General features: G+C 29.4%; 1 protein-coding gene and 1 long non-coding RNA gene across 3 annotated transcripts; both read right to left on the reverse strand.

Moving 5' to 3' along the window:
* Positions 1 to 7,065: 7,065 nt before the first annotated feature.
* On the reverse strand, positions 7,066 to 8,644 carry LOC108488859 (zinc finger protein ZAT5-like). The gene has a single exon (XM_017793139.2). It carries the CDS (start codon positions 8,369 to 8,371, stop codon positions 7,235 to 7,237), a length of 1,137 nt encoding a protein of 378 aa, XP_017648628.1. The 5' UTR covers positions 8,372 to 8,644; the 3' UTR covers positions 7,066 to 7,234.
* A 4,746-nt stretch (positions 8,645 to 13,390) lies between these two features.
* LOC128282558 (uncharacterized) lies at positions 13,391 to 14,236 on the reverse strand. 2 transcript variants are annotated; one of them, XR_008272861.1, is made up of 2 exons: positions 13,819 to 14,236; positions 13,391 to 13,682 (listed from the first exon to the last, which is right to left on the reverse strand). It is a non-coding gene; the product is annotated as an uncharacterized LOC128282558 (long non-coding RNA). The 2 variants fall into 2 exon arrangements; XR_008272862.1 differs by having other exon boundaries at positions 13,391 to 13,689.
* Between the last annotated feature and the right edge of the window lie 1,057 nt (positions 14,237 to 15,293).

Genomic DNA, 15,293 nt, shown 5'->3' on the forward strand with positions numbered 1-15,293 from the left:
TTAGCACCCTCGACACGCCCAAAAAATTGGTACCGAATTGATTAGTTAGTCTTAATGTCGAAAATTAAAAATCGGGAAGGGACTTGAAATACGATATTTTCTATTAATACTAATTTTAAAATTCTTGAATTAGCTTAAATCGATTTGTTTAAAGATTTCCTTATCTCGAGATATCAGAGTATCACATCCCGTAAGTTAGGGCACAATACCATGGATTCCCGAGCACAAGGTCGTCTTTTAATTTAAATTGGAAATCCGTGCATTTCAAAACTCAAAAAGATATTTAGCTATTTAGAACCAACAAGAGAACCGAAACCCCGTAAGTTAGGGCACAATTCTTCGATGTTCTAAAATGCGAAACATTGCCTTATTTATTGAAATTAGTAAAAATATGAATAAAAATCTTTAAAGTAATGAACAACAGAATGATATAAAATAGGCGAGAGACAAAAATAAACGAGTTGGAAATACATTGAAACAAATAATAAATATGACAACAATATTAAAACAATAACAATGCATGCGATATATTAAACGTAATAATAGTATCCAATGTGAAATAAAAATAATGAATATATACATAATAAAGATATTAAGAGTATGTACGTAATATATATATATATTTATAAATAGTAATAGTGTTAGAAATATACTATATATAGTGTTTGAAGTATATACATAAAATAGTGAAAATATAACTAGTAATGTTAAGATATATATAATATATACATATGTATGAAATAGATATAAAAAAATATGTACATAATATAGTGTAAAAATACATACATAATATAATTAAAATATATACATAAGATAACATGTAGAAAAAAATATAAATAATATAGTATTAAAGATATGTACATAAAATAGTATAATATATATATACGTAATATAGAATTTAGAATATACCTAATATATTAAAAGAATATATATATATATAATATAATATTAAAAAATATAATAATAACAAAAAAAAGAGGGAGAGAGTGGGTGATTTCCGGCCACCGTCCGGTCACCGGACCGTCGCCGGCCACCGTCGGTGCCACCGTACATGGCAGCCGGACCTCAAAAAAACTTTTTCGGTAAAAATAGGAAAGCTTCCTCCTTTTATTTTTACTTTCGTATAAAGGAAACAAAATAAAACTGAAAGGAAAACAATAAGCAAACAAAGAACTTAAAATGAGAATAGACCAAGAAACCTCTTTTGCTTTGATATTTGATTAATCTCCAAAAAAAAAAAAAACTAGCCTCTCCAAAAACTAGCCTTTACAATAACTCTTCTCATTGATTACTCTCAAAAAACCTCTCAAAAATCCTTTACAATAACTTTCTCCCCCAAAACTTCTTCCTCCCCTAAATGCAAAATATGAGAAGGCCTAGCCATTTACAAAATATTTTTTATTGTTTATGTCTTCATTTGTAGGTACAAGTGGTGGTGGAGCAAGTGTGGCTAGTGGAGTAGGTGGTGGAGCAAGTGTGGCTAGTGGAGTTGGTGGTGGCAAAGGCTAGGATTTAGTTGAGAAAAGTTTAGGTTGTGGGCTAGGGTTTTTTTTTTATTTTGATTTGGGCTTAGGGTTTGGGCCATTGGGGTTTTGATGTAAATTGAGCTTTGGGTAGTTAAGATTTTAGGTTTTGAGTTTAATTTTGGTGGGTTAGGTAAGGTTAAATTGGGTTTTGATGTAAATGGGTTAAAATTGGCCTACAACACTCTTTTTCAAATAAAAAATATAAATGTTGATTGAGTCTTAGTTTAATTGGCATGAGGATTATAGTCGATGTAGAAAGATGTGGGTTTAAGTGCATTGAAGTGCATTATCCTCCTATTCATAGGTTGTGAGGGACTATTGAAAATTTTAAACATTAAATCAAAAAAGAACAAATATAATGAAAATCTATAATAAGAGGATACACGTGTGAATATTATGTGAAAAGGAGGTGGGGCACCTCAATAGAACAGAGGATTTTTATTCGCAAGGGATTTACTCATTTCAGGTTTCCCCATTTTAATCATTTTACTTTTTTTAATACACTTTATCTTTCTACTCTAAAAGTTTAAGTAAGATAAAAATAAGGTTTTTCTTTGTTTTTTTTGAAAAAATTATGGTTGAATTAATTTTAATAGAAAAATAATTATTTGTTGTATTTGATTAAGTTTGAAAGCTAATTTCATTATTTAAAAGGAATTTATTGTATAATATTTTTGGAATTCTTTTGAGTTAATTTTAGTATTGAGGTATCTTAGAGAGTTATTTATAGTGAATTATATGTAAAGATAAAATGATTATATGAATATGATATATTATATAATTTATATTTTTTTAATAAGAGTATGTCACTTCAATATTTTCATCCTAAATTTTAACAGATTATGTTGAATTTGATTTTTTCAGTATAAAAATGCTAAAATGACACGCTCTTGTTAGGAAGAGATACAAATAACATGGTATCTCAATTTCATACCATTTCTTCTCGTAAAGATAATTAAGAGTTTCTTTACTTTTTTTTTTTTTTTACCTTTCTATGAATTGTGAATGCTTTTCTGTTGTTACTATTCAATGCTTAATACGCTCAATTATGTTATCTTTGTAATTTATAATCAACTTAATCGATGATGTATTTTTTTGAAGTTTTTTCTAATTAATATTGGATATGAATGTTATTAATTTTGACATTTTATTGATTTTTTTTGTATGTAGGTGTGACATGTGTGCAAAATATTAAAATACAAGTTTAAAAATGAATTTATTGTGGAATTAGTAATAAATTGATGTGACCAATTGAATTAGTGGTTGGATTCATCAAGGGAGTTAGTGGTTTGGTTTAAACAACCTATGTAGTCGAAGTTGTTGACTTGAGTTGAGTTTTTCTAATTTGCAAGGTTATCGAGTAATTAACTTGGAAGTTGCTTCATTTGGTAATTAGTTGTCAAGTAGTTCCTACAGTTAATTTGACACTATAGAGGAATTGAAGGTAAGACTATTCCTTGATTTCTATAACGACTTATTATCGAGTGGAGTGAAATCTATAATTCGTGATCGGTTCAGAATTGAAACCAAAATCGTATTTGGGGCTAGAGTTCTTAGTATATTGGTTAAATTTGTTTTTGTTTCGAATTTCCCTTATTTTAATTTTTATTATTTAATTACGTTATACTTTAATCCCCACAAAAAATTCTAGTTGTAAGAAATCTCTAAATTAGCCAAATTAATCTTTGTTGAATCGATCCTACTCTTTATATTGTAAATTTAAATTTTGTTATTTTAGATGAGCTTTTTAATTTTGGTGGATTTAATACCTATTAGTAATTTTCTTATTTTTAATTCATTTATCCACTTTAGTTTACCAATAATCGCATGTCATTGCATTCGGTAATTCAAGATTTATTTGCCTTGTTTTTTTTATATCTCCTGATATATCACTTGTTTGTAATTATATCTATTTATGAGATGATTGGCCTATTCAACCCGTTTAGGACGAACTTGGATAAGAAAAATTACTTGGATAAGAAAAATTATTTTGAGACTGATCCGATCTAGGTTGAATATAAATTAAATAATTTTAGGAATATTTTTATTTAATTTTATAAATTTTATAAAAAACAAAAATACTATTTTTACTATTTTTTTTAAATAATGAAGTAGACTATTTGCATTGGTTTGATGCTTTGGTTGTCCACAAAAAAACCTTTGTACAATCCCCAATAGAAAAGGTCATTGTTCCTAAAACAAGAGAGATGTGTTGAATGACTTTCATCACTTCATTAGCTCCCTTTTCATTTCCATCTTTAATTATTTCACCAAACGTTCATTCATTATCATTGTAATGTTGCAATCCCTCTCATATATTATGTTTCAAGCAACATGGACTTTAGCTAATGAAAAATGAGCTCACTCAAACCTCAAGAAAGGCAAGCTTCTTAACATATGTATGAAGGCACATTCCAAACCAGCTGCTGTCTCCCTCATGAATGCTGATACCCTATTCATATATTTTTAATTTTTTGAAAAGAGTTATGTTGTATGTAAGCTATGAATTGGATGATTAGATCGGTTTTTAAATTAAGTCAATTTTTATTTGTGGGTTTGGGTGAGTTTTTGGTTCAAATCATTTTGGGTTTAAGTTATTTGAGACTCAGGTTATTCATATTTAGATTTACCATGTCCTATGCAACTTGTGAATTGGGTAGGTTAGCTTGATTTCAAATTTAGTCAATTTGGGTTGAGACAATCGTTTTGAATTTGGATCATATGGGTTTAGGTCATTTCATGTTCGAGTTTTTTAGGATTTGGGTCACTCGGGTTTGGTAGCTGGATTTTTGAGTTTGAGTTATTTTAGTTTTATCGTTCATGTTTGACGCTTAGGTTTGACCGTTTGAGTTAGTGTAAGTTGTTTTATCTAATCATTTTGGGTTTGAATTATTTTAAGTTTAGGTTTAGTGTTCAAATCATTTTGGGTTTGAATCATTTTAGGTTCAGATCATTTTTTGTTCAGATAAAATTTATACCTATACACAGAGATAATTACCTGGTAATTATATCATTTTTGAATTATATCTTTTTTTTTTAAATATGAAGAATTGAACCTACTTGTGTCAAACACATAATATTATCTGGTAATTAATCTAATTACTCCAAGTGTTTGATGTTAAATGTCTGCTTTTGTCTTCGAGGAGGAGCTAGACACGTTGGGGGCATTGTAGTAAGTTAATAACTAACCCCAAAGTTCTCTTTCTGCCATACAAATGAACATGGTATTGCCTTATACTATGCATGTGAATGCTACACATGTAAGGATAGTGATAACTTTTGACATATACACCAATCATTCATTAAAGTATTTTAATTTGCAACCAATGATCGTTACTTAAGATATCTTCAATTTTTGCTATTTTCAGTGTTTAGTTACACTAACTATGCATAAAACTATGCAATTTTATTTTATCTTTTTAATAATATTATTATAAGTTCTGATTATATCTGTTCTTTTTAATATAATGTATAGAAAAATTCAGTCCCTTCTAACCTATAAATAGGAGGATAATGCGATTCAGCACACTCAGACCCCGTCCTCCTGCATTGACAATAATACCCATACCAATCAAGCTACGATTCAATAGGCTATTTTATTTTATATTTATCTTACTGATTTACTCTATTAATTTACTAAACATGGCATCATAAACTGAGATCCAAAATTAATTTAGTCAAACGCCTTAAAACAATTTCTAAATCTCTAATTATATTACAATCATAACAAGAATTGACTTACTAATATTATTCTAAATTGAACATGTAAGCTTTAAAACAGCTTGGCACATTATTATTCTCTAAACCTCACAACTTGCACCTTATTTATTTAGATAAAATAATTGACTACTCAACACTCATAAAATTAGCACAGTTAATCATTAGCAGCCTCACAATATTATTGCATTCCTTTGTGAGGTAGACACACACCAAACTCTTACTTAAGAACAGCTAATGATATGCTTAAAAACAAATCATAGCTATCATAATAATAAAAAGTGGGTTTACAAGGCTATTTGTCTTCTTCAATTAAACCTAATTGTTTGGATATAATCGCCAACTTTCTCTTGCTTCTTACCACATAAGTTTAGTTGGGTTTTTGTTAGGTTAAATTATGATTTTGGTCTGTTTATTATACTTAAATTTAAGATTTAATCCCTTCCAAAGGTGTAGATAAGTAGATAAGAGGACAAGCTGTGGCATTGATCCCTTAAAAATGGTAAATATGTCTTTTGGTTCCTTTGAAGTTTATGAAATTACATGTTAGTATGATGGTAAAATTGCATTTTACCCCCCCAAAAAATTTATGATTTATCTTTGACCCCCTTAAAACAATTTTCTAGCTTCACCCTTGATCCTTTCACTTTAATTCGACATAATTTAGTGCATTTACTTTCATAGTGTTATTTGCTAGTTTAAATAAACAATACCGTTAATAATTCTAATTAAAATGCTGACGTGAATTTCTTTTTTCTTGAGAACACCCATTTCAATTCATTATGCCAAGATGACTCTTTTTAAGAAAAATCCACAGAAGTATTTTAATTGAAATAGTTAATGGTGTTACCTAATTGAACTAATTAATAACCTTATAGAAATAGAGAGACTATAAATTATGCCAAATTAAAATAAAAGAACTAGATCTGAAACCATAGTAGAAGGACCAAAATCATAAATTAAACCGATTTCTCAAAAAGTACTTCCAAAACTATGAAATCAAACTAGGGTCCTTGATTTATATGGTTAATTAATAGGCAATGGTATTTTAGGCATGAACCAATATCTAAATTGCACTAGAGGACACTTGAAAGATTAAAATTTTAAGCTGCCTCAATGGTGATTTGGAAATCATGATTATATTCATGAAATATTGAACCAAAAAAAAACATTTAAGTAAAAAGAAAAAACACAAAAACAAAAATAAGAAAAGGGATATTTGATGTTAATTGATAATAAAAAATATTAAGGTTCTAGATCCGAATTTCCTTAAGAAGAACTAAGCTTGGTGTTGGTGTTGGTGTTGGGTGATTAGTTGTCATTGAGTATACAAGTAGCTAACAAGAAGAGGTGGAAGAAGCAAAGAATAGGAACAAAAATAGTAAAGTAGGAACGTGTATTAGAAGCATAAAATATTATCTTATATTGTATTATATTTGTGGATTCATTTGAGAAGATCCTTTCTGGCTTTTTTTTTTTCTATTTTTTTCACCACCACCCAACATGAGAGTGAGAGGAAGAGAGAGAAAGAGAGAGAGAGAGGGGGGCATTGTAGTAATTGAAAAATAAAATAAAATTATGAAAATTAAGCCACAAACATTTTTTTTAAGCAAAATTGGTTGTGGTGGTGACAAATCCAAGCCTAAACTCTCTCTCTCTCTAGTGTTTAACACATTGTAAAAGAAGAATTGAAACCAGAGAATAAAAAGAAAAAGAAAAAGAAAAAGAATACCCATCATAAAACTTTACACATATATATATCACATTATTCATTGCTTTTCATCAAAGAATTCAAGTTTTCATATGATTATCATTTGATCAATTAAGGACAAAAGAATCAAAAGAATCTTATAAAATGTTGAATAAATATAAAAAAAAAAAATCAAAAACACCCAATTCAGCTTTGGATGATATAATCATTTGTATAATATAAACGAGGGATAAGTAAAAAAAATAAGAGTTAAAAAAAAATGGGATTCTTTAACCTTGTTTTAGTAATGACAATCCACCAAAGTGGGGGCGGAGAAGACAAGAGCTGATTGTTGTTGCTGCTGCTGTTGCTGTTGTTGTTGCTGCTGCTGCTGCTGCTGCTGTTGTTGCTTGGAAGCAAAGGAGAATTTCGGTTCCCGATGATCGACATCATCGGGGGCCGGAAGATTGAGATCCAAGTCCAAAGACAAAACGTTCTTCGGTTTCTTAGGTTGCTGAGGTTGTTCCAATGGCGTTGCCACTTTCAACGACAACGCAGTGTTAGCAGCAACAACACTATTACTACCACCTCCTATGGACCCTCTATGCCTTCTCATATGTCCTCCCAAGGCTTGTCCCGATGTAAACTCCGACCCACAAATGGAGCATTCATGGACCTTATTAGGCTTACCATTATTATTGTTGTTGTTGTCTTTGTTGTTATTCCCATACAAAACCCTATTGTTAATGTTATGATTGTTGTAGTTGTTGGTGTTGCTCAATTGAAGGGAAAGAGATGAAACGTTGTTAGTGATCTTCATGAATTGTTGTTGTTGGTGTTGCCCTTCTTCTTCATCCGATAATCCTATTGTCGTCGTTCCCGCCGTGAATTGTCGTATTTTCTCGTCAACCGTTGCTGCCGCTTTTGGTTTCTTATGACTGGCACGATGACCGCCCAGGGCTTGGAACGAAGGGAACGTCCGGTTGCACGTTTTACACTCGTAAACGTAGTACCCAGCCTTACCGTCCCCGTTGGAAGCGGCTTCCATGAACCTTCTGCTGTTGAATTTGTTGTAAACAACCCCGGAATCATGTTGTTGATGCGGATGATGATCGTCGGGTTGTTGTAATAACTTGAGGGGCGGCTCCCTAGATTGGCCTTGAGCCAATAGGATCAAACAATTAGCCATGTCTTCTTCTTCCTCGGTGGTGCTATCTTGGTAATTATCGGAGGAAGAAGAAAGTGACAAATATTCACCATAATTGTTGTTGTTGTTCTCCATGTTCACAACATTATCGCCATTGAAAATAGAATTGTTTGAAGCAATGGCAAAAGGGATAGGAGATTGAGGCCTTAAACGCTTGGTTCGCTTACCTTTAACTATGATGTTGTTGGTTTGGTCTTTAGACCCCATTGGGACTTCCTCAGGTGCTTCCATTATCTTCCCCAACACAAACCCAAATATAAAAAAAAAAAAAACAATGAAACAAATAGGGGGAGAAAGATAGAGAGGAAGCAAAGGAGAGGGAAGTGGGGTGCAATATATAACCAAAAGGAAAGAAAGGAAAAAGACACATATATGATAAAAAAGAAGAGGGAGAAAGAAATGGGCTTTTGGGGTCAGTTTTGGAGTCAAAATGGGGGAGACCCCAATGGAATAGTAAAAAGAAAAAAGAGAGAGGAGTAAATAAGTAAGGTCAGATTTTGTTGAGCTGACAAATGATTAAATGGGGCAAAAACAAACCAAGGGATGTAACTGAAAAAGAGGCAAAATTAGAAGAGTTGTGGAGAGGGTTTGATGAACGTAAAAGTCCCGTTTCACACTCTCTTTCTCACACTTTGCCAACGCACTTCACCATTAATATTTTAATTAACGTCAACAAATATTATAAATATTGTTGTATATTTCAAGTATAGCAACAATTATTGGTTCTGTATCCATATCATCCCATGCTTTGTTACACGATATAAGCATGCTTCCACTTACCTTTTCCTGTCTTAATTACATTTATAAATCATATGGTCCTTTCCTTTAGTTTGTGTGAGAGAATTTAGGCCAATTTGTTGAGATCCACATTTCATCCAACGGGGTCAAAACTGTAAATTAACCCTTGCAATAATTAGTTTTCTTCAGGGGCTAAACTGCAAGTTTCCAACAATTAGCTTTGTCCTTGGTTTAATGGCAACTTTGAGATCTTACTGTACATAAATACTATATGTAGATTTTCGGTTTAAATTTTACTCTAATTTAAGACTTATCATGTTAAAATGGTTGAAATTGAATTATAAATGTTTAAAGTGACAAAAATATAATTTATATATATAATTAAAAAAATAAAAAGATTATATTAAATAATTAAAATTTAAAGAGATTAAAAAGGGTATTATACCCTTTAGTAAGGGGGCTAATGCCTTTGTCTGTCCTCTTTGGTTTCTCTCATGTTTATACTTTTACTAGATATGTTCATAGGCCAGACCACTCAATCTCGAAAGTTCACCCAAATTTGGGAAGATTTGGCAAAAATATTAGGTCTGTTTAAAATATGGTGCAGGCTCGAGCTTCAACATTCAAGGCTTGAGCCTGACTTATTTTTATGTTTGTGATGTTCTATATTATGTTATTGTTATAAATTATGTAATGTATAACACATAAAAATTAAATCTATAACACTACTATAATGTAAGCCTTAAAAATGTTAAGATGAGTATATATAAAATTTTAGTAAACAAAAATATATAAAACTATTAAATATGAAATTAAGAATAATATAAATATATATTTTATTTTTTAAACATGGATAGGCCTAAAATGAGTTTCAGTTAATTATTTAGAAATATGAGTGGACTTAAACAAAATTTTAAGCCCATATTTAGGACCAAATCGAAAACTTGAACAAATATAAAATATATTAACATTATATCTAGACCGACCCATGAACACTTCTAACTTACACATGTTATACTTATAACTTAAAAGAAAAAAAAGCCAATTAGGTTATTAATAAAAATAAAAAATTAAATTAAATTGGTAAATTTTGATTTGTTAGTAATGAGATTTGGATATTTAGTTTTTTAAATACATATTAAAAGGTTGGACCATTATTAAGTCAAATGTATCTTTAATGTCAAAATGGTCATTTAATAAGTTTTAAATTAAAGTGGTCCAAAAAGAAATGGTAATAGAATGTGTCACACCGGTATGAGTAGAATTTTTTTTTACTGGCAATAAACTTGATATAACAATCACAAGGACTTGCCTTTCCCTCGTCACAATGTTATATGGCAAACAATATTCTAAAAGAATAAGATAGTTACGTAATGTAAGCATTGGGACACAAGTCAACACTACTTATTACTTTAGCATCACATTTTACCCGTTATATATCACTCCCCATGCCATCCATATCATGTTTCTCATCATTGGGAACCCTTTATAACATAAATTAAAACTGTGTTGTTATAGATTCTAATTATATTTATTTTTTATACAATATGTAGAATATAATCCTTCCTCAACTTATAAATAATAGAATAATGTGCTTCAGTACACTTAAACACATGTTCTCTTGCATTGACAAGAGTGTCTATACCAATTGAGCTATGTGTTTTTGAATGAATAAAAATTTGTGTTGTAAAGTAAAACATATGTTAAATCTGTTTAATAAAAATAATAACGCAATTTTAGTCCAAAGTTAAAAATTTTGACGTTTTTACTTGAGTTAAAATCTAAGATTAAAAGCATAATTTGGTTTGAAAAGCTACCTACTTGTCATTGCTTTTGGATTGAAAATCACTTTTTAACCTCAATGGTAAACAAAACATTATTTATGGCTTGAGTTACTCGCTCATGCTAGTAGATATGACTCATTTTAGGTCGGGTTGGACAATTTTCTTATTTTATTTCAAGTTGATTTGAATATAAATTAAATAATTTGAAATTTTTTATTTACGCTTAACTGTAAAAATATATAAATATTAATAGAAAAATCATATTTTAAAAAAAAAAAAACTAAATGGACTGATCGACGTGAACTTAAAACTTTCATTTTAAGATCAAGCCATGATTCGGTCGGATGGAAGAAAGTTTGATAAGCAAATTAACTTTGGCTCAACGAATGTGTGTGTGGTGAGAAGATTGGAGTGGAGTGCAAGCCTGGAACCCCCACGGAATCCACCCTGCTATCCCTGCCTTCTCTTTCTTTGCTTCTTTACTTATTTTTTCTTCCATCTCTTTCTTTTATTGGCATGCTTCATGCTCTCTTTTCATTACATCTAATTCCTTTCTACAAAATAAAATAATAAAACAAGAATGAAGCTATTCACTAAATTTGTTTGTCCATCCGGTTAAATTGGGTTGTATATGTCTAAATTCGACTCGATAGTAAGGGTGGAAAAAATTTATTCAAATTGATTTAATTAATTTTATTGATAGTCTTCGGTTAAGACTATTTGATTAAATTAGTTATGATGATTAAAATAGATTATGGCGATCAGTTATTATTTATGAATTTTTATAATAAATTCAATTTAATTAATTGGCTTTTAATATATATTATAATATATGATAAATAAAATTTTTAATTAAACCCAAACCAATTTCTCTTGGTATTTTATTTTTCACATTTGAAAGGAAGCGAGAGAAAAAAAGAAACAAGAAAAAAACGATTTAACCGACTAAATCGATTGATATTATTGTCAATGTTGAATTAGTTAAGAGATAAGCTAGTTAGAGTGCAGTTAAAATATGGATCGTTTCTTTTCGATTTCTTTAACCAAACAGACCAACCCGAGGAATTATTCTCCCCTACCCAATTACCCCTTTCTTTAGTATTCATATTTTATAAAGTATATATTATAAAATATTAGCAAAATCTTTTTATATTAGTATTTAATTGAATTTAAATAAATAAATATTTTTTATTTAATTTGAATCTCAATTAAATAAGACGAACCCGTAAAAGTAAATTTTTTTTGCTCAAACCTAGTCTTAATTAAATTTATTGTGTCAAGATGGCTGTCTAGCCCTTAATTAGGTTTATTTAATTCTTTGATGGATAAAGTAATATATGGTAGGATTTAAATTATAATCTCAAACTGAGTAAGTTTTAATGCCAAGATTTATTTGGAGTAATGGTTAGAACTCCTATCCGGCATTTGGATGATATGGGTTCAAATATTGTTATGCCTCTTTCCCTTTCTAATATCATAAATATTAAAAACGGGTTATTGTATTATTTGATAGTTGAGTTTAATATTTTTTTTTCTAATGTGGTACTTTTGTACTCAAAGGTAACAATTTTAATTTTTTAGTGTTTAATTCAAGTCTTAGGGTTGATTTGATGAAAATATTAATTACTAATATTATTAGGTTTGAGTTTTTATGCTTTTGTTAATATAAATTTAGTGCTAATTGTAAATTTATTTAATTTTACGTTTAATTTGTCAAATATAGTTTAATAGATATGATTTAATTCGGATTTTACGATTGATTTGATGAAAATTAATTAAAAAACACTATTACTTTAGGTATCAAATTGAACCAAAAACTAACACATGTATTATTATTAAAAAAATGTCAAAGAACCCTAAATTGCAAAACAACAATAAATTCGTGTCGAATGCGACCACTATTTATTTATGAAACCCTCTTTAATTTAAGTTTTTAATGTCTAAAAAAATCAGCTTTATTTATTTATTTTTAATTTATACGTAGGAAACTACCAATAACATAGAATTTGCTCCTCCGTTACTTTAATTACACAAACAGCTTGTAAGTGAATAAAGAATTACTAAAAGAATTGCAGAATTAAAAATTTTGAAAGTAAAACTCGTGTATTGATTTAATGATTAGGATGTTCATTGCTTCAGATGAGACTTGAATTTATATCGTATTAATTACAAATTTATTAAAAAAATAATTTTAGAGATTTAAGTACATGTTATGAGTGTTTTATATGATCCACACATCATGCTGTATTGATAATGACCTACTTATTTTTATCAAATGGCATTAAACATGTACAATGTCATTTATTTATTATTTAATTGAAGTAGGTAATTAATTTTATTCTTTTATTACGATTATAGAGGAAATTTAGCTTTTAATTTGGTCATTAAAATACTAATAATTAAAAAGGCTGCTTGAATCGGCCAAAAGCCAATCATTAGCGGTCAGTACTTCAACTTGGATAGCAATGCATTGGTTAAAGATAATTAATTATTAACTTTTTTTTAATTTTTAATATTTATAGAGATTTTTTATTCTATTTATAGAACTCTTTTTACAGTGCATTTATTTATAGAACTTAAAAATGTTTATTATTTTAGTAACTAACTAACTAAATAGATTAACACTAACCATTTATATAGTTATTTAACTATTAAAATTTTTTATTTTAAATATTTAAAAAATTGTAATTTAGACATTCGTATTATATAATTTGTTTATTTTAATCACTTTCATTAAAAATTCTAACAAAAATATGATATAATTTTTTTACATATAAACCAATCATTTAATGTCACATGGCCTAATTTACCATGCCATAAGTATTGTATACCACTTTAAAGGACAAAAATATAATTTGCTTAATACTAATTACTAACCCAAATAAAAGAAAAAACAATAATTAAATAGTTGGAAACCCGCAAACATCTGAATCTTCATCTTCTTCCTCAAAATTACCTTAAAATTTGAATGAAAAAAACCAAAGCATTTTATTATTTTCCATCTTCTTCTTCTTCTTCATCTTGGATCTCACAAGACCGATAAAAAAACAATTTAATACATATGCAAAGGGAAATCAGATGATAAACAATCAAATTAGTGATTTTTTCTATGGATCTAATAGCAATAAAGAAATAATTATTGAGAAAGAAGGAAACCTGGATGAGCCAAAGAGCATCGGTAGTGACAACGATGCCCCACATAATAGTGGCTTGAACGTCGGTGAGCTGTAGACGTTGCCCAAGCTTAAGGAACTTCAACAAGGCCCTTTCTCCGGCTATTCCTGAAATCCCCACATCTGATTTGAAAATGAAACCCTAGCCTCAATTCCTTTGTCTTCCCTTCCCAATTCCTTCCTCTTCACTTTAATCCCCAATTCCGATTTGAAAATGAAACCCTAACCCAAATTCCTTCGTCTTCCCTTCCCGATTTCTTCCTCTTCACTGCTGCATTTGAAGTTAACACCAGAGACTCACAAATGCAAATATCCCAATTTTTAGGGTTAAACTCATTTAAATTAAATTAAAAGTTCGGGGACTAAAATGATAAATTTTTAATGAATAACAATGACATGAACTTTTATTTTACATGGAAAATAAAGATTTAAAAGAAAAAATACATGTCAGCTTGTCGTTTACCCATAAATTAAAAGCATGGACCTAATTGAACATGCTAAAATTTTCTAATAAGACTACTTGCATAAACAATAAAACGTCAGGGGCTGAATATGAAATTAACCCATTATTCATTTCCCCAAAGGCCTTGTCTATGGTCCCGTGGACAGGTCTCACCATGCCAATACTCAGTACACTCTTTTTATATATAGTTATATATGTATGTGTCTGCGTGCAAATCCAACTAACCATGTGCAGCAAAGTAGCACCAACTAATTAACTAATAACAAGAGGGAAAAGGACATAATAGTGCACATTATGTTTGAATAAATTGTGGAGATATCATATGGATATGATTATGGTGAACCAAAACGAAGATATAGAAGTATACTTAGTGGCCGATCACCACCCCCAACTGCTTTACTTCATTTTGCCATAATTTCCTTGAACCTAATGTCACCCATTAGGTTTGGTGCTAGTATTGGATTTTTAGATGAATTATATTTGCATTAATGGAATTTATAGAAATTTTAAGTTTGTGAAATGATACATATTTTGGTTGGGATTTCTAAATTAAGCTAATTTTTTTTTACTAAAGTGGCAGATGATGGTTAAATTCAGATGAAAAATATGCATGAAAAAGAATACTATATATTAACTTGAGGTAGATCCATAACAAATCTGTCATAGTACTACTATACATCAATTTTTTAAAAAAAAATTATAAATGATGGACCCAACTTTTATTTGTGGAATTTAAAATTGGTTGGACATATTAATATATAATCACAACAATAATACTTATCCCTAAGATATGTTATGTATAAAATAATAAATAGTATACTTATCATGTTATCAATATCAAGGTGGACTATCTCCATAACCCAAGTCATTGTTAATGTGTGAAATTGGTGAGATAATTCCAAGGAAAGACATGCTATAATTGGTGACCCAAGGAAAGACATGCTATAATTGGTGACACCTCTTGTTCAATTAAGACACCAATATATATATATATT

Source organism: Gossypium arboreum, chromosome 10, assembly GCF_025698485.1.
Source record: "Gossypium arboreum isolate Shixiya-1 chromosome 10, ASM2569848v2, whole genome shotgun sequence".
NCBI classification, from domain to species: Eukaryota; Viridiplantae; Streptophyta; class Magnoliopsida; order Malvales; family Malvaceae; genus Gossypium; species Gossypium arboreum.

Coding starts and splice junctions, on each gene's coding strand:
- LOC108488859 (XM_017793139.2), bottom strand. CDS start 8,371: ATGGAAGCACCTGAGGAAGTCCCAATGGGGTCTAAAGACCAAACCAAC.